Source organism: Copadichromis virginalis, linkage group LG9 (genome assembly GCF_057382275.1).
Source record: "Copadichromis virginalis isolate Kocher_CV1m ecotype Utaka linkage group LG9, C_Virginalis_male_GT1.1, whole genome shotgun sequence".
In the NCBI taxonomy this organism is placed as follows: Eukaryota; Metazoa; Chordata; class Actinopteri; order Cichliformes; family Cichlidae; genus Copadichromis; species Copadichromis virginalis.
Genome location: NC_140626.1, coordinates 15,015,409 through 15,036,040, shown reverse-complemented (window position 1 = coordinate 15,036,040; position 20,632 = coordinate 15,015,409). Strand labels below are relative to the sequence as shown.

At 41.8% G+C, this 20,632-nt stretch overlaps 1 protein-coding gene across 1 annotated transcript in view; it reads left to right on the top strand.

Moving 5' to 3' along the window:
* Positions 1 to 19,126, top strand: part of LOC146701636 (cadherin-20-like) — a 102,020-nt gene extending 82,894 nt beyond the window's left edge. The window contains exons 6-13 of the mRNA XM_085467938.1: positions 1,780 to 1,947; positions 3,386 to 3,573; positions 3,977 to 4,230; positions 11,109 to 11,245; positions 12,790 to 12,911; positions 13,166 to 13,283; positions 15,194 to 15,445; positions 17,327 to 19,126. Coding sequence (XP_085324064.1) covers positions 1,780 to 1,947; positions 3,386 to 3,573; positions 3,977 to 4,230; positions 11,109 to 11,245; positions 12,790 to 12,911; positions 13,166 to 13,283; positions 15,194 to 15,445; positions 17,327 to 17,847 — 1,760 coding nt within the window. The 3' untranslated portion in view covers positions 17,848 to 19,126. The remainder of the gene's footprint in view (positions 1 to 1,779; positions 1,948 to 3,385; positions 3,574 to 3,976; positions 4,231 to 11,108; positions 11,246 to 12,789; positions 12,912 to 13,165; positions 13,284 to 15,193; positions 15,446 to 17,326) is intronic.
* Positions 19,127 to 20,632: the final 1,506 nt, after the last annotated feature.

Genomic DNA, 20,632 nt, shown 5'->3' with positions numbered 1-20,632 from the left:
GATAACAGCATAAGTCAAACCTCAGGTCTACTTCCAAGGTGACAACTCCACCAGGGTTTAACTGGCTGAGAATCCCATCAGCTGTTAAAACCTAAAACCTCTTGGATGAGAAATTGGCAAATTGTATGAGTGCAACACCTATACCTGCTAATTAGTGCTAATTAACTAGATTTTCTCACCCAAACTGAAACAAAAGCTTCTTGGGCAGGCTGTTTTTAGCAGCGGCCAATATTATTTGTCAGGTAATTCAATTAGGCGGTTCAGAGGTCCAGTTCGTTGACTCCCATTAGCAGAGGTGAAGTCTACCAACTACCAAAGACAGAATAAACAGGAACATAGGAACATGATGCGTCTCACTGGTTGGTGAAGTCACGCTATAAATAAATCAAAATCAATTAGCAAGTGAACGAGTGAGCATCACCAGGATAACAGTCCTTTCTGACCAATTTTTAATTTGGCTACATCGTATGTACTGTCTATGGCAAATACCTGTGCATTCATCTGCTTGTGCCAGACCCCTAACTCATCCAGGTTGATGATTCAAAACGTAGTGCCCTTTGTAGAGAAACTATCCGTAAAGGCCAGAAAAATTTTTTTATATCAGGCTATAAAGATGTTTTTGAAAGCTGCAGCTTTTTGCACATCTGTGCTAACTTGGTCAGTGTCTGCTTGTCCCACAAAAGCTCTGGACAAATGCAATCTAAAGTCATGCTATGGCTACAACAGCAAAGCAAAAAGAATGCTTATCAACATTTCTACCACATTAACAAGTAGATATGTCTGCTGCTGCACAATTAAAATTGTCCCAAACCTCTGCTCTGTGCATGTCTCAGTGCAACAAGATGATTGGCTTTCATATTTCTCAGCTTGGGCGTTGATTGACTCTTTGTGGTCTGGGACATTTGCCTGTAGATTTTGATTCATTATTATCTGAATACCATGTCTCCCCTTAAACGTTCCTGGTCATTCGCATGGTTTACAATCTCCTAATGACTGCTCTCAGCATGATAATGCACCATGTCACAAAGCCAAAAAAGTAATTTGAACCTGGTTTCATTAACATGACAATGAGATTATTGGGCTTAAGTGGCATCCACTGTAACGATGCACAGATTGCACATATGTCCGCAGGCACAGTGGTTAATCTGCATAAAAATTAACATTCTGAAAAACAGAGGATGGTTTGTGAGATGCATCATTAATGAGGAAAATATTAATTATGATTTCTAAAAAAAACATTTTTCATTTTTCATCAGGCATAAACTAGACTGCCATTCTGCTAGCTTGCACAATTTATAATTTAAAAACAGTGTACAGTTGCCATAACATCATATCATACTAACATATTGGATATCCAAATGAGAAATAACAGTAATGTGTGTTTGGGTGGGGGACTCTAAATTAGAGAAACTAATTAGTTGTGGTGTGTGGTGCGAGGATGATTTATGCATGCATGTGTATTAGGATGACACTGGACTCCTCTCAAGCCCCCCAGGCACCAGCAGATCACCTTTTGTATGTAGCAGAATGCACATTTACTGTCGACTTTATTTGGTACACCTTGCTAGCGATGGGTTTGAACTCTTTTTGCCTTCATGACTTGCGTAAATCTTCATGCACAGATTCAACGAGATGCTGGAAAAATCCCTCATGAACAGACAGAGATCAATATAAAATCAGTTGATCATCAAGGTTTTACGTTCATTTCAGGACACCATCCTTTGGCTGTTTCACCTCAGTCTGTGTCAACTGACCTTTAATTTGCCTCTCTGTTTTTAGGCATGGTCCGTGTGTCCCTGGCAGACATGGACCGCGAGACCAGAGAAAACTACACTGTGGTCATCCAGGCGAAGGACATGGGCGGGCAGCTGGGGGGGCTAGCCGGCACCACTACTGTCAACATCACGCTCAGCGACATCAACGACAACCCGCCCATGTTTGACCAAAGTAAGCAACCCTCTGCAGATGTTTTTCTTAGTTTTATTGATTTTCTACCTGAACCCATATCAGCCTCGAGGAGGAGCAACATGTACTTTGTCTCAGCAGCTATGAAACAGCAGCGTGTGATATACTGCAGGAAAACTTCGAAAAGAAAAAGAAAAAGCCTCTGAGTATATACAAACTGTGCAGCTTTGAGCTATGACTCCCTGAGGTAATGAGGGCTGAAACAAAGCATTACTTTAAATGTCAGAAGATATTCTTCCAGTGAGCTGATTTGTCCAACCAGCAGTCCACAAATTAGCTCTTAATTTTTATCAGACAAATGACTGAACTAAAAGGAAAAACAAACAACCATTTAACTTCTACTGCAGTAAACACTTTTTTTAATCTTCATAAGAAGTCCTCTTTTCAAAGTTAAGTTTTGGAGTCTCTGGAGAAAGCTCAGATGTCGTTCTTTAGGAAGACCTTATCATGCAGTTTTGTATATTTTTATGGTTCAGCATAATACTGATACTGTTTTATTATTTTTGGTAAGAAGTAGGATTAAGTCTCGATTTTGAGCCAGTTGGTGTTTTTGCTTTCTGGAAGCTTGGCCTTAAAATGATGCTGACTTTACACTGAACTCTGCCTTGTGCATTATAGTACAGCCTGAGCGTGCTGCAGCTGAGACAGGCCAGGAACCCAAATTCAGAGCCCTGAAATGGCCCTGAGATCACTGTTTAGTTTCAGGGTTGACACCTCACTCGTGGTGTGCTTTGTGTATTTTTAAAACTGCCCCCAATAAGAACTGTGCAAAACTATTCATCTCTACATCTATCCACTTCATTTCTCTGGAGAACCCAAGCCATTAGCCCCTCTGTCCACTTCTAGCCACCAATCCCCAGTCATTTACCCTCTGGCCTCCTCCCTCCCTCCCTCTTCTCCTTCTTCCCAGCCACCAGACGCCCCATGCTGTCTCTTTCAATATACCAATTTCTACTTCTCTCATTAGGTCAGGGGTTTGTCTAACCGTCTGCGGTCATCTCGGCTTGGCCGACCGGTGGCTTCGCTCTTAGACAAAGAAAACACCCAGCGCCCACTTCCTCCTCCATCACCAGTCCCCAAACCAATTAACGCCATCACTCTGATGGAACTTTGATCGGTTGTGAAGAGCTTCAGGGATTCCCCTCCGACAAACACAATGTGCAAGCGTTTCGCTTTAAGGCTGCGGGGAGCTCCACAAATTGGGCAGCTGTCACCTCTTCTTTGAGGTTAAACGGTAGATGAAATTCAAGCCGACCCATGAGACAGTAGATAACCCAATTGTGAGGCGTTTATGGAGCCATTTATTTCATCCGGCTTGAGATGTGGTTTGGAGACAAGAGGAGCCGAAGAGGTTTGGCTCCCTCTAGAGGACTGAAAAGTGAACCCGTTTGATTACACTCATGTTAATCTGTGTCTTCAGGGCTGTACCAGATGAGCATTCCTGAGTCGGCTCCTGTGGGGTCGGTGGTGGGACGCATCTGGGCGAAGGACAGGGACATTGGGGTCAATGCTGAGATGAAGTACAGCATCATCGATGGGGATGGAAGGGACACCTTTGACATCAGCACCGACCCTACAAACCTCTTTGGCATCATCACAGTGAAAAAGGTACAGACTAAAGATAAAGATGATATTATGATATAGATATTAACTATCCAATTTCTTTTTTTTAAAAAAAAGAAACAGTCCATTTTTTATCATTTACAAAAGGCTGAAAGCCTTCTTTGTCCTCCACTCAAAAGTCCCTTCAGGAATCTATCAATTTAATTTCACCTTGAGTGAGGGAAAGATCACATTCTTTTTGCAGCATCTCTTCAGTAAATTCAGCACTGAAATAAATACTTCATATTTATTTTTTTATTTTGAGCTGGACAGTTCCTAGCAGATAGGCCCAGCGTTTGCTGATTTTACCATGAAATACCAGCAGTTTAACCTTTTAATCTCAATCAACGTCTTAACCCCAGAGTTCTTTTTTAAAGGTTTAAAATCTTTTTGTGTGTTACCCCATCAGCCGCTAAACTTTGAGATCAAGCCAAGCTACACTCTAAAGGTGGAGGGAGCCAACACCCACTTGGATCCGGCCTTTCGCCACCGCGGGCCCTTCAAGGACGTCACCATCGTGCACGTGAGCATAGAGGACGTGGACGAGCCCCCGCTGTTCGACTCGCCGGCGTACTACGTCGAGCTGCCAGAGGACGCAGAGATCGGGACTATGGTGAAGACCGTGTCAGCGAGGGATCCGGATGCTGCCAACAACACTGTGAGGTGAGGATGACAAATAAACCACTCCAGATTTTGTGTGCTTCAGTAGTTTTGCAGTTTTACTGCAAACATGCTTACTGTGCAAGAGTTTAGTCTACATTTTAAGCATTTAAATAGGTCAATAAATACCCTTGATACGACAAAAAAAACCACCTCAAAGGCAAAGTTTCTATTTTTTGTGATAATGCTCCAGTTATGTGCTTCGCATGGTTTGATTTAGCAGAATTTCTGTGCAGATGTGTGACAGAAACAATCTGCTGAAAGTCCTCTTTGTTGTTTCTACTGGCTTCAGATTTTATGCACCAACACTGTAATATATGTAGATACAAGATGCTTGATATAAGGTGTGGCCTTATCTGGATGTGATGCTAGCAGTCACTGTCTAAACATGGACTGCACAATCTGTATCTGAGGATTTTTTCTCCATTCTTGGATAAGTGTAGCCTTCAGTGGGTGCAAAGGTCACTGATTGAGCCTGATGAAGGCATCAACCCAACATGTTCAGAGACACAGGGACTAAATGTTGGCTAGAGAAGTCTGTATATGGCACAAGCTTAGGTTGGAATGCCTCATCTCGGTAGCTCAGATTCCACCAGAAACAATCAGATCAGGTATGGTGCTCTCATGGATATGCATGCCAACATCCTGCATGCCAACAGCCCAGCCTCGATCAGCTTCTGAGACCACTGGCTTCAGAAGCAGTAAACTGAACCAATTCTGAGATGCATCAATGAGTTAATTTGTGTTCGGCAAACAAATTATCCATCCCACCATTGACTAAAACCAGTCAACTGGAACCAAGACAGACTCACAGAATGTGTTTGGGTTCTCTCAGAGATTAAACTTATGCACTGAGAGGTGAATTTAAAACAGAAGTTAAAAAAAAAATTCCCACTCTTCACCTTTAAATATGGATATTTTTTAAGCAACTCTTCTATAAGCTTGGAAACTTATAAACCAAAATGTATTTAAAATATGTCGGTAATTTTCATTAATTTCATCACAATTTTACAAGCGTTGTCAATTCATTAATTTAATAATGTAATAACTGCAGTCTATCTGGAGCATCATATTTAGTTAAATCTGCATTTTCATTAGTTTAAAGTAAAATAAGAGTAAAGTAACCTGTTTACCAGCAGGGGGCAGCATCACAACACAACTCACAGCTGGCTGCAGCTGCAGGCTGATATGACTGAGCTCCCATTTATCCACATGTATGTTCAGAGCAGGACAGCTGACACGAGATAGAGGACTAACAACCAAAGTGTAACAACCAAAGACCACGCAGAAGTAGAGACGCTGACGACGTATGTCATTTATTTCAGTCTGGTTTGTGCTCAGGTAGAACAGATGTTGCGTGGTGCGTTGATCGTCCAGACTGCACCTTTCATAAACTAATTAGACATAAAGCCTTTTAATTAGGCTATTAATCATCTGAAGGAATGAGCGGCTGCGGGGGTGACTGAGTGCTTCACACAAGCTGCACCTCGTCCCAGCTTTCCCTTTTTTCCACCTCGATCAGGGTGAAAAGTAAAGATGTAGATGACTCCTGTGTGTGTTTGCTGCTCACTTCATCCGTCTGCACGGACACTCAGCAGTTTAACCCGAGTGCTGTGTCAGGGTTTTCGTCCTCTTTCACTCATAGATATTGACTTCTATTGTTTCCCCCTTCACTGACAGGTAACACGTCATGCAACTCACCTGTATAACAGTACTGCAAGTCTTAAGTCATCCCCCATTTCTTCATATTTTGCTAGTGAGATGAGGAAATAGGTGATTTATTTAAACATGTCCAAATGTACATGGACATACATGTGCATACCTGCAACACATGCAAAACAAAACACAGAAAATATTTACAGAAACAGTTTTGAGGATCCTAATGAGCTTGAGAGTCGATTTCTGGTAGGAGCACCTTTATTTTTCAACACAGCCTGAACTGTCTTAGGAAAGCTTCCTTATCATTTATTTAAGTAGTCTTTAGGAACAATTCTCCAACCTTCTTGAAGGAAAAGCTCATCTTTGGATGTTAGCTACCTTCAGATGACCCCAAACTTCTTCTGTAATGTGGAGGTCCGAGCTCTGAGGAGGACAATCTACGACTGATTGTGTTTTTCTACCCAGGTATGATTTTACTGCACTGGCAATGTGTTTGAAATCATTGTCATGCTGAAAGATTTAGCCATTACTAATGAGATAGATTCCAGATGGTGTTACATGTTGGATACAAATCTGACTGTACTTCTTTGTGTTCATAATTTGATCAATTTTGACAATTTCTCCTGTCTGTAAAGTGGGCTCAAACCACCGTGTTTTACAGATGGCTGTGAATGTGTATGAATGTTAGATAGAAAGCACTTAAGGACAGAAAAAAGTGTCTGTATGAATAGGTGAATGTGGCAATGAGCCATTTCTTCCTTTGTCCTTCATTTTCACAATCTTTTAAGGACACTGCCATGCTTAGATATATCAGGTTTTCAGCTAAAAGCTCTTCAAGAATCATCTTGTTGGTAGAAAAATTCTATTTGACAGTTTGACATCTTTCATACATTCAACTAAAGAAATGGGGAAATATGTTTATGCGTTTTTGCAACAGGCTGGTAGTGAAAAAGTGGCTAAGGAGGTGGTGGTTCTTTGCTAAGTGCTCTGTTATGTGTAGATGCAACACTGGTTCATCCCTTCAGTTAGATGCCTTTTTATCCTTGAATGACTCATAGGTCAGGATTATATGGTTTTAAAATATTCTTACAAGGACTGGACAGAAAATAAGTGAAAAAGCAGCCAATGTCCAAAGAAAAGCCTGGAGAACTATTGTTCAGGACACATTAAAAAATACTCTCTTGGCCTAGAGAATGTGTTTTATTTTTGGTTTTTTTAAATGAACCTCATAGCAGAAAACTGATTTTTTTTTCTCCCCCCCATTTCCCTAAAAACAGCCCTTTTGTTTGCTGTTTGAAGACTGAGGCTTCTTAAAATCACAAGATGCAGCCAACGCTCGAGGTTACCATGTACTGCTGCGACTGAAGTGGCTGCGGTATTCTGGAAGTTCTTAGTACAAGTTCAAATGCATCATTCTTTACTGACTCACTGTTATAAAAGCCTGCTATTTATTGACAGTAAAAGTTGTTTTTCTTATTATGGCCTAGTAATGAGGACCAGGAGACTTCTCGCACATGTCTGTCTATGATCAGTAAAAGCTGAGCTTGTTCACTTGAAGTTCTGAAGCTGTTGAAGAAGCTTGTCTCCAAAGAAAAGAACAGAACAAACAGTCCATCTTCTTTTTAATCAGCTTCTTTTTAACACTTCAAAACAGGAAAGAAAAATTTGTGAAACTTCACAATCATTGGTTAATGATTTGTGTTCAACTCTAACACTGGATAATCCTCCTTAATGACTTTTAGAGTAAGAATTTGAAAATGAGCTCAATGTTTTATTTTATATGGGCTGACACAAGTGGCCGAGTTTATAAAGTAATCCTCGTTTACTGATGTGACAGAGAGACTAGCAAAAGTAACTCTAAGACTATTTTTTTGCTATGGGAGATCTACAGGTAGTCATCCAAGGTTTTGATGATTAATAAAAGACCCAATCACGACCATCAGCAGAAAACTGATTTCTAATATCTGGAAGCAACAGGATTCAGAGCAGCTGAAGTTGCAGTCTGAAAATGTCGTGTCACTAAAATCTTCAGGGCTGGACGAGCATCAGTGAGAGATTTTCAAAAAGCGAGTTTTGGCAATGGGAGCTGCAGATAACTGAGGAATCGGCTGTTGCAGCAACAGCAACATCAGATGGCAGATAACAACAAGCAGCAGGTGACCTTCAGTGTCTCTGTCTGCCTCATCTGTCATCTCTCCGTCCTTTCTGCGCTGCAGCGTGACTGGCAGATACATCTGTATGCACTCACCTCACACTTTTTCACCTGCTTTTTCACACACACTGCCCCCTCCCCCCCTCCTCAGGACTGTGGACCAGTGATATTAATAGAGATCCTTCAGGGAGATCCTCGCCAGCGGCAGACATGCCAATCACGACCGTTTCCTGTCGGCAGTCAGTCAAAAATGCGCACAGCGAGCAAGTCTGCAAGCACAGTCTGCTGCTAATGCCTCAGTGTGCCAGCAACAGACTTTTATTAAACATTTGATATCTGCATCTGGTGATGATCACAACAGCATGTGTGTTAATTAGTCATTTAAAGGCAAAAATATTTCTTCCTTCAGTATGTTGCCTGTGTCAGTATGATGTGATGCATTTAATGCGCTTCTACGAGACAAATAAAACTGGTCATATTTATTAAAAGAGAAGACTTAACCAGGGCAAGTTCAGACTAAAATATCAGGATTTGCAGCAGTGAAAAACAAAGCATATGACAGGTTACATGAGGAGGAACTGTGGTACTACATGAAGAAGTTATGAGTGGGAGAGAAAGTGGTGCTAGACATGAACATGGACAACGAGAGAGTGATAAGATGTGCAGTACGAGTGACAGATGGGTTCAAGGTGGGGGTAGGATTACATATATAGATATCTGGTCTGAGCCCCTTATTGTTTGACAGGTTGACAGATAAGGTCAGATACAAGTCTACGGCGAAGACTGGTGTTTGCAGATGACACTGTGATCTGTAGTGAAAGTAAGAGAGCTGCAGAGGTGGAGGTATGGTCTGGAGAAAAGAGGAATGAATGTCAATGGAAGCAAGACACAATGCATGTGTGTGATGTACAGTTAGTGAAGGTACCCGAGTTTAAAAACCTCTGGTAAATGTAGCCGCTAAGACTGGTGGACCTAAATCTTCACCACCACGTCTGGTATACATACAAGCGAAAAAGGGGAGTGGGTGGGTCAGCGCTCAGGGCACAGAAACTAAGCTGGCTTCAAACACCATTTATTTCCATAATAAAAAAAAAACACATCCAGAGTCACAAATACAAGACAAAATTCCCCATATACAATAAAAGTAGTGTTGCAACCCGCTAAAAACCCTGCCGGCAGAAATAACTATACAATATTAAAACAAGGCTAAAACATGTTTTCCATATACTAAAATTACTCTCCCATAGTCCCATAATCCCACAGTCCAGCCACACATGGGCGAATGGTCCTTATATGAAGGAGACAGGAGAGGAACTTCTCTTCCAGTATGGTAAAACTCGTCAGCAACAGACCAGGGAGGGGGCTCCTATCGCAGACCTGTCTCCTCCTGACAGCGCGTCGCCGCACAGTCCCGCCCCACTCCACACCTGAACACGGCCTCCCTCGTCTCACCGTCAGATGCAGGCAGAGGGGCATCCCTGCCCTGTCGTGCATTGCAGCCATCGCCACCCACTGTTGCCGTTCCTGCCGTTAGGACTGGATCGCCGAACAACTCGCGGCGCCCCACAGTCAGGCAGCAGTTCGTTCCACACACGTGCGGGGTTGCACGCGTTCCTTTTTCGCCTCCTCACCCTTCGTGCGTCACTCCTCTCTCCTTTGTCTCTGCGCTCACCATCCCCTTTAACAGGTCAACCTGGCGGCTGATAGGCCACCTTGGGGAACGCCCCCACCTCACAGGTGCCTACAATTATCTGTTTAGTCCACAGTGAGTTAAAGGAACATGGTACAACATTAACACCAATATAAATATGAGGATAAAACCATGCAGTATAAATATCAATAAACAAACATGCAATATAAATATCACTATAAAATCATGCAAATAAAATCAACACTATGTACCAATACACAGATTGATAAAACATAAAAACACAAATTTCCGCTGTGTGACATAAACAATCCAAAACAATGGACGATGCACAAAAGTGATGAAGGAGAGGGTGCTGGCAGGGTGGTGTGGGTGGAAATGAGTGTCAGGAGTGATTTCTGACTAAAGGTTAGCAGCAAGAGTGAAACAAGCAGATAGAAGGTCGAGCTGGAGGTGGCAGAGCTGAAGATGCTAAAACTTTTATTTGGAGGATGTTGAAGATGGAGCTGCCAGACAGGAGGAAAAGAAGAAGGCCTCGGAGGAGGGTCGTGGATGCAGTGAAGGAGAAGATGTGTTATATCTGCGTGAATGCATTGCTCTCAAATCAAATTATAAAAGTTCAAAATAGCACAAAAGTGGGTTTTTCATAAGCTATTATTGATCATCTGTGCATGCTAGTCTTGCCTCAGCATATGAGAGATTTTCTGCTCAATAAGTGCTGTCTAGTATTCACTGCTCCAATATAACTGCAGAAGAAAATCTTACGTCACTGACGCTCTGTTATACCATCATTTTAACGTTCCTTTAAGGAATTTAACAGAATACAGTTTACTTTCCTTTTTTTCCTTATGTTTGGAAAAAATGAAAGTGCAACAACATGCAAGTTATCATCAGATCACAGATTTACACACATATGCTTGTTTCCTGGTTGAAACACACATTTGCGGCTCTTCCAGGTGAGAGGAGAGCATGGCAGTGACAGGTGAGCTCCATCTCTGTGTGAATAAACTGGTTTATGCTCCACAGCCTGGAAGAGGATGCGCTCTTCATCCCTCTCCTCCTGTGTGTGTGAGTGTGGCCGGTTGTTGTTGTTGTTGCTGCGTGTCTCTCTCAAAAGAGCGTTTCTGGAAAATGGCCCACGGTGGCAGGAAACGAGCCAGGGCGGCACTCTGCAGGTCTGCATGTCCCAACATGTTGGAAGTTTGGCAGAGGATGCAGATACTCTGATTAAGTCTTATCTGGAGCCTCTTCTCATAGTTCCCTCAGGAGTTTCCAGCCTGCATCTTATCACACACATCCACGCGTGGGTCACGCACTGGATTATGTGTGCTTGCATGCATTACCCTATGAACCACTTAAAATTACACAATGGTGCATTTTATTTATCACTGTTGTCATTATGTCATCATCTTGTGTCACCAGGTACTCCATCGACAGATCCAGTGACCCCGACAAGTACTTCTACATCGAAATCACCTCCGGGTCACTGATGACGGTGCGCTCGCTAGACCGAGAGGAAGTCGGCTGGCACAACATCACCATCCTCGCCATGGAGATGAGTACGTCTTATACACATGCAAATAAAGACACATCTGGCTGTAACTGAGTTCTGCTTTTGCTGCTTTTATGCCATTACAGTGTAGTCTCTATTTAAAGACTAAAGTAGTTTTTGAACAGCATGTGCATCCATAGGTGGTATGGGAGCACTACGTGACACAGATTAGTGCTAACATTTCAAAAATATAGAAATCAATCATGCATACAGTTATCATAACCTGTAAAACTGCAGCTCAAATTTAAATAACCGTTTGAATTTAAGGACTTAACAGCAGAAAACTGTGAGATTCATTCAGCGGCTTTATGCAGAAAACAGAAACAAACAGGTGGATGGAGTAAACTTGAATGAACGCAGACTGACTGATTTTTTGAGAACAGCTCTTGCAGAGTTATGTAACGCTGAGCAGGAGATGCCCCGCAGAGCCGCACACAGCTGGTAGCCCTGAAAGTCACCTTCACCCCTCCTCCCTTTGCTTTGTTTGTCTGTTTGTGCCTTTGTTTGGTAGACACACCTTAAAGGAGATGGTAATTGAATTAATGACTAATTAAAGAACTTCCCGCATGGTGGCTAATTAAAGATGTGACGGAGACGGAAAGGGCACAGAGAGGAAGAGGGAAAAAATTTCAATGTACCGGAACAAAGCAAAGCTGACGATAGAAAACTTTCTCTCTACTTCACAGTCCTTATTTTCACTTCATACTTTAAAAATGAGTAGCTTTTTATATGTTGCTGTAAATTCAAGAGCAAAAATAACGAGGAACTCACATGAAATTGTAACTTTATAGTTGTGATATAAGTATTTTTAGACCTGTGGACATAAGATTACTGAGATTGAGCCATGTTTGTGAAAGGTATGTGTGTTATGATGTGTCAACAATTTTACATTAGCTTCTTAATGACAAACTTGTGTTACTTGTAATAATGTAATTGAGTCCAAAAACTGCTAAATGTCCTAAATTAAACACAAAAAGCAGTCGGACACTAACAATACTAGTAATTAAAAAGGTGATTATGTGAGAACTGAAAGCATTAAGTGAAATTTTTTTTAAGAATTTTGACAATGTGTTTAGGATAGAGTCAACACTTTGTTACCAAAAGTGATAATTAATTTGGAGATTGTGTCAGAACTTTAATTTGTTACACAGTGTAGTTCAATTTGAACTAAACTAATTCGTAGATTATTAATTTACCAAATCTTCAACTTCAGCAAAGTTGGAGCACGCTCACTGCAGTGAATATTAAAGCACAGTAAGACCACGTGGAGCTTTGACCTCGAGAGCTAATCTCACACCTCTGATGGATGGATCATGTGATGAAAACTGAGAAAGTAGTTACTTTGCACTAATTGTGTTTTCACAGCTTATTACACAGCTGGTTAGGGTATGCAAATGGAAGGCTGTAATGGGGAATAACAGGACTGTAATCTGTGAGGATCCTGCTGAGCTCCTCCGTAAATCTTTTACAGCAAACATGCTGCACCTTAGGATTTCTCAGAGTCATTTATCTCCGTCCATCAGCCTCTGACCAGTTTGCGTTTCCCTGCAGATAACCCCACACAGATCGCAAGTGTGTCGGTGGCTGTGAGGGTCCTGGATGTGAATGATAATCCTCCGTCGCTGATGCACTACCTGGAGGCGTATGTGTGTGAAAATGCCAAAGCAGGGCAGGTACGGAGACACCAGTTTGCATCAGTGTTTGGAATAAGTCCCTGTAAGTCATTAATGATGATAAAATACTTGTATAATTTATATTCTGGTGCTCTTAGAGTAAAATCTGAGACACATTTTATACCACCCTTACCTGTACTCCAGAAAAACACATTTTTCTCCACTACATAACATCTGTTCGACTATCATTTCTTGCTGAAAGTGAAATAAGCCATTAGCAGATTTTAAATATGACTTTCATGTCTGTAATCCAGCTGATCCAGACCGTGACAGCAGTAGATCCAGACGAGCCGCTTGGTGGGCAGCACTTCTACTACAGCTTGGCTCCAGAGGCCGTCAACAACCCTAACTTCACCCTGAAAGATAACCAAGGTACACGTTCGGTCACGGTTCTGTGTCATGCACGAGTTTTCCATGCAGGCTAATTTGATTTCTAGTGAGTTGGACCAGTAAAATAAGATCGCTGTTTCTCCTTATCTATGGAAGAGCAGCATCCACAGTAAAATATGTAGTATGGAAGTATGCAGCCCAGCAGTAAATATTCATGGTTTTTACATTTTAATGCAGTCGTGGTAAAAAGCAAGTACAGCTTCCTTCTGTTCTAAGTTCTTATGAATCAGGACATAATTAAAAATAATCTGCAAGTCAAAATTTTTAAATTATTATTAAAATACAACCTCAAATGAACTGCAGCATGTGTGTTTTTTTTAACAAAAACTACACTGTATCACCGCTTCTTTTTTCGGCCAGTCTGTTGTAGAGTTGCTGCTGTATTTGGGATCATTGTCCTGTTGCATGATTCAGTTTCGATGAAGCTGCCAGACATATGGTCTCAAAACTGGCTCTAGAATACTTGGAAGTGGAGGCAGATACTCTGGAGTTCATGGTCAAGTCAAGTACTGTAAGGTGGCCAGGTCCTGTGCCTGTGCCAAATCATCACCCCTTCACCACTTGGTATGGGGCGTTAGTGCTGGCATGCTGTGATTGGTACTTGCTGTACATTATAGCCAAACATCTCCACTTTGGTCTTTTCTGTCCAGAGGACATTAATGCAGAAGTCTCGTGGTTTGTTCAGATGCAATTTTGCAAACCTAAGCCATGCTGCCATGTTGTTTTTTAGAGAGAACAGGCCTATACCTGGCAACCCTGGCAAACTAACCATCTTCCGTCTTCTCCTAGTTGTAACAGAATTTTAACATATAGCATGTTAACTGACACCTGTACAAATTGTTTAAAACCCATCTCAATTTCTTTGAGCATTGCACAGTCTGACCTTGGGTTGAGTTTGCTGGGATGTCCACTCCTGGCAACTTCCACTTATGAAGAATCTCTCATTGCAGAATGACTTCAGATTGTTTGAAAAAGATTGTGTAACTTTTCCAGACTAATGTCCAGCGATAGTTGCTTCTATAAGATCATTGCAGATGTCTTTCCTCTTTGGGTATACTTAGTATTCACCACACATGCTGTGTTTTGGCTTCATTTTTCCTAAATCAGTTATGCAAATATGAAGTGTCATTTGTATTTATCAAATTTTAGAACTTGCTAAGGACTTTTAATTCCTTTCATTAAAACACACAATTCACATTCTTATGAATCTTCATGTTCTTGATATTGTTAAAGATGATTCTTCTCAAATATCTTCATTTACTTAATAAAAAATATAATGAAGGATTCAGTGTTTCTCCATTATAATTACATTCTAGGGGCGTGGGGAAGGGAATGCAAAGCAGAATTATATTTATAGTAATTTAGAACAATCAGATAATTTTGCTAACTTTTTCTCCCTCAGGCTAGACAGAAATATTGCACTAAAGGATATTTTAATACATAATTTTAACTACAGTAACAGCTGTAGAAACCGTGGGAGATGATCAAATGTATGTGAGGCTATTAACTCATTCACTGCCAGCGATTGGCAGTGAATGAGTTAAACCCATTGACTCATTCACTGCAATTGACGGCTATAGACGTCAATGGCAGTGAATGAGTTAAAACTCTTTTTTTCCTGCTATATATTGACAGTAAAGATCAGTGTCTTGAAATAAGCCTCTGTGAGTAATAGGTGTGATATTTAGTAGCTTCAGTCGACATTTCCTCTTCACAGCTGTGCTCGTCTTCAATTCTCACCACCATCCCATGACTCCTCCGCGTGTTCAGTTACCCTGAACGCAGCACATACATGAAACCCTGCTGCTATCAGCTACCTCACACTAAGCATCTTATTGTTGTATTTCTGAACACTAACTTGATCTTTTTGTGACCTCTGTGTTCGCTTCCAGACAACACAGCGTGGATCCTGACACGCCGTGGCGGTTGGTCACAGCAAGACCAGACCGTCTTCTATTTGCCCATTTTCATCTCGGACAGTGAGCAGCCGGTTCAGAGTAGCACCAGCACGCTGACTATACGTGTGTGTAGCTGCGACCAGGAGGGCAACGTCATGTCATGCAACGCTGAGGCCTACAGCCTGCCCGCCAGCCTCAGCAGGGGGGCTCTGATCGCCATCCTGGCCTGCATTTTCGTCTTGCTGGGTGAGCTGCTGTTACGATGATGTGCAAATAACCGTGTCAGCTAAAAGCTCACAAAGCCTAAGTTTAGGTGACACACATAAGTGCTGCTGCCCTACATGGTTTATTATTCTTACATATTAAAGGGAACGAACGTTTGAGTTTTAATATAAAGAGAGTGCCAAAAACTGCAGTTCCTGCAATGGCCACTTGAGGCTGGCTCCATGAGACAAGAACCAATGCCCTTAGACTTCCATGCTAACATGCCAAATTTTAAGCATATTTACAGTCTGCTACAAAACAAGATTTTATTATCTATAGTGAATTCAGATTAATGACCTAAACCTACCTGAAATTAAAGGACAAAGCACTGAGAATCTGTAGTAAAACCTTCCACTATACTTACCCTGAAGTGTCCTGTGTAACAAGTGAGATTTAAAGGGATAAGGGTTAGGCATGTTTAATATTTGTGAATATTTATAAAATGTTGCGTTTGGTCTCCATTTTGTGGTTTTATCCTTGAGTCCTGCAATCGCTGTTTTAAAAAAGAAAAACATTGGTGAAACAGTTGTCCCTGATTTGTCCAATCATGCTCTGCACAAACTGTGAATGTCATGTTGGAAACCCAGCACGACGAGAACCTTTTTCTGCACCGAAATCTTCACGGTTCGTCTCATTTTGGACGCCTGTCTGATTGACAGGTCAAACGTGAAGTGCACAAATGCAGAAAGACATCATGCAGCTGCCGTAAACTGCTGGAATATGTGGCTGGAAAACATTTTCCAAGTCAGACCACATTTTAATCTCCTGTTGTAGGATGTGAAAGAACCAGCTGAGGGCGAGCCTCAGGGGTAGGAGCGGGCCGTGATTAAAATCACTGCCGCACTTTGTTTTACACCCTGACCTTTCAGCGAGTCGGTGTGCTACTTTAAATATTTGTGATACCCCCTCTGAAGAAGGTAATCAACCCTGAAGCTGAACTTAAAAAGCAAAGTGCGCAAAATATGCAGCCTGCCGAGAGATCTTAGATCACCCAAGACGTGACACAACACAACAGCCGAAGGCTAAAAAGTCTGTTTGCAAAAAAGGAGGCATCTCCCAGTGTGACATCATTGTAGGATTAAATATGGATTTATTTTCTCACCCTCGCAGAAAGTCTAGCATTCATTAGCACCAGCTGCCCTGTAGCATCACACTTTCAGTTCCCCAGGGGACGATACGGACCCGCTTTATCGCTCCCTGCAGACCTGTAGCTGCGGGTAGGAGGGCTCAGCAGGTTGACTCGCTCTGCTGCTCTGACAGGCAGCAGTAAATTTTCTTAAAACATCCTTGCTCGCCTTCTTGTGAATTTTATTTTTTTCCTCGTAGATGCAGTAATTTTGGTTTTGATGGCACAAGCGTTTCTTCTTGAACACTGTTGATGTATTTGAGCTGAAGGGTTATGAAATAGTGTTTTCTAAAAATATCTTTATTTGAGCTTTGTATCAGTTGGTAATGTTTTTATACTTGCTCCTATTCCCAGAGTTAGTTAATTATTCATAGATGTGAATAAGTAAGTTGAGTCCTTATTATAAAAGTTAAAAATCTATGCACTCCTTCAAATATTCCAAAGCCATCCAGTGGCCCCATTGGAGCCTTTCTGGACCCCCGGCCTTATGTTTGAAAACCCCGGTCTTGACCTTTTGCCATGAGCTATAATAGACTGTATATAAAAGATGGGAGTCTATAGAGCCACTAGAACTTCAATTGTTGGTTTGTAGCTGCAGAGGTCGAGGCTTGGTTTTACATTTTAACATTAAAACACCAAGAATTTTAAAAATGAATAACCGTGTCTGTCACAGCATTTACTTAAACCACTGATTCCTTATGGCCTCTATACTCATTCATTTTTTCCCTTTATAACAGTGATGATCCTGCTCATGCTTTCCCTGCGGACCCATCGTAAGAAGCCCTACCTGTGTGACGAGGAGGAGAACGTGCATGAAAACATCGTGCGCTATGATGATGAAGGCGGTGGCGAAGAAGACACCGAGGCCTTCGACATCGCCGCCATGTGGAACCCTCGTGAGGCGCACCACCATCCGGGCAAGATGAGACAGGACATGCTGCCGGAGATCGAAAGCCTGTCCCGATACGTCCCTCAGGCATGTGTCATGGGCGGCGGCAGCGGGGACAGCAATGTTCACGGATACGTGCTGGCGAAGCTCCTGGAAGCCGACATGGACCCGTGCGCCCCGCCTTACGACTCCCTGCAGACGTACGCTTACGAGGGGGAAGGCTCTGTCGCGGAGTCCCTCAGCTCGATGCAATCTGGAACCTCAAACACCGACCATGAGTACGACTACCTGAATGACTGGGGGCCTCGCTTTAAAAAACTTGCTGAGATGTACGGCGTGCTGGAGACAAACAGTCCTCCACTGTGGTAGGACGACGGGGCCTTTTCCTTTACAAACGGACGTATGAAAAGATTTTTTTTTTAAAAAGACACAGAAACAACCAAGAAGTGACAACAACAAAGCTGAGATGTACTCATGGCCACATCCATGACTGTTAGAAATCAAAATCCTGCCGAAGCCTCTATTCTCCACAGCCTTGAAGGCCTGCAGCAGGTTTTAAATCTACCCCAGAGACGGGCTTCACAGGCAGGCCGAATCTGGCAGCCTCTTGGGGGCCAAGCTGAGGAACGGCTTCAAAGCACACGCCAACTTCAACTGCCTGACCCAGCCACAGGCAGAGCCCCTTCGATTCAAGACGCCGAGCAATTTATGCCAGAGATGGGCTTGAAGAATCAAAGCGAGGAGTCGTTGCTGCAGTCATGTTTTTGTTCCATCCGTGGCAGGTCTTAATTTATTTCTTTGTTCCACTTGCTGTATTTATATGTTCTGCTAAGTTATTTGGGTCCTTCAAGCCGAGACTGTACTTTAAGCCTCTGCCATGCGAGGAAATCTTCAAAAGATCACGCATACGTTGTAACATACATGATGTAACTGCCTTTGTTTTCAATCCGTGTGAGAAGCTGCATCTCTAAATGTCATATGACGTGCTGCGGAGACGGCGATGTCGTAGTCCCATGTGGGGTTTCAGAGTTAATATGTTTACTGTATTATTGTTTTTGTACCATTTTTAAGCTCTTTGTATTGTAACTCCAAAACATAAAGCAGGTATCCATTCATTAGGATGAGAGGGAAGCATTTTATTAAAAAAATGAAATAAAATCTTGGATTTGTCTTAGTGGATGTTTAAATCTCATCTGAGACATGTGGCACAGCGGAAAGGACTACATGTGGACAAACGCCCGACCGAGTCGCCTTTCATTTTGGATCCACCGCCGTGCCAGCCGGAGTCTGGTGGCAACGAGGCTTGATCTGTCCTGTTAGAGATACCGTGTTGCTTTTCTGTCCCCACACAAATGTGGCTTAATCCTCCGATCCTGTGGACTACAGAGACATTGAGAACCTGCATCAAGTGCCAACTGTAAAAAGGACAAATGAAAGACATTTTAGAAGAAGGAAAGAATAAAAAAAAAACGTAAATCACACACAAACACCAAAAGGATTTTCCAAACTGGGAGAGATGTGGAGGTAGATTTTGATAATTCAATTGGATGGAGTTTACTTGAAATCTATGTTGTGAGTCATGCTACAGTAAGTGGTATGTGAATGTAGATATATTTTGTATTCTTGGTAATAAAAAGTCAAAAATGGGTGTTGCCTGCCTTCTGGTCTTCATGTTTCTTTGTTTCTGTGCACTGAGGCTCAGTGGGTAATTCTGACTTGCACAATCTCCCATTATGCAGTGCAGAGTCCAATAAATGAAGAGTTGCATGACTAAAGGCAGAACGTTCTGTCTAGTCTCTGCAAGTCCTGGTCTGGACTCTTCCATGTGCACATTTGAAAAGAAAACCTGTGGAACAAACAAGCGTCAGCTAATCTTTCATGGGTCTCTTAAAAAACGGTGGAAGTATCCACCATGATGTCATTCACTGGTGTGTCAAGTCCCATTCTGAACATCTGACATCACCATCTTAGCTCTTTTAAAAGGGGCGTATCAAATGAGGGCTGTCTTTTTCTCCTAAATCTCCCACTTTTTTCACAAAGTTGCCTGTGTCTCCCTTGGGAAATTGCCACTCTTCTCATTTTCTAGTCAGGTTCAAATTTTGAGGGAGGGGGTTCTGCATCCTCATACATTTTCAATGTTTTCCTTGTATATTTGTCAGTTTTTGCATCAAATGCCTTTGCTGCTTTCTTCTTGTTGTCATTTGCTTCCATCACTATAAAGTTGCCACATTTCTCTATCATAATTTGAAGGGTTTTTTTCTCATAAAGTTGCAGTTTTTTTCCTCACATATTTTTCTCTTCCTTTAAAGTCACTTTTTTTTCCCTCTCATAATTTGACATAAAGTTTTTTTCTTGTAAATCCATCACTCCATTGTCCAGCAATTTTCTGGTTTCTGGATTGAAACCATTAACCAAGTGGCTGGGTGGGGTCATTTAGGATTTAAGCTATATTTCTGTGTACTATTGTGAAATTAATTGCAATAATCTTTTACTAAATCAGTCTTTTTTCCCTACAACTATTTTTGTGTTGTTCTAATTTGTAATCACTATATTTTCACGGCCAAGAACACTAGAATCAATTTCAGAGATACCCTTAAATAAAACTAAAGCAGGCATGCAGGACAGGCTACTTTAAGGGATTTTAAGGGCACAATGTTTGAGGCCCAATTACCCTCTGATGCTGATCTCTGTGACTGTTTGATTGGACAAACAGTTGGTAACTTTTGGAGGAAGGTCCACTTTCAGTCAAGTTTGGTATAAAGATCTAGCGGAATGCTAAAAATGATTAAAAGCTATAATTAATTAAATTACAATAATTTAGATAGTAGAGGTAGTATAGTCTAAATACTAATAGAGACATTTGAAAGCATATTAGAGCATAGTAAATGACCCTGATGTGTAATTTCTGTCAATAAAATAGTTTGGTTGGTTGACAGTTAATGTACTAAAGAATCTGAGAAGCGACTTCCAATGAAAACTTTCTAAACTGTGACATCATGCTGGAGTGCAGTGGCATACAGGTTTCTGACCAGCCTCTTTCCTTGTGTTTTTCTGTAGTCATCTTTGCAGGTGTAGGTTCAATATCTGAGATAGTTAGGTCACCTGCAGATGGCTGCCTCCTTCCTCTATCACATATGTTGGGTCTGTGGGTTTC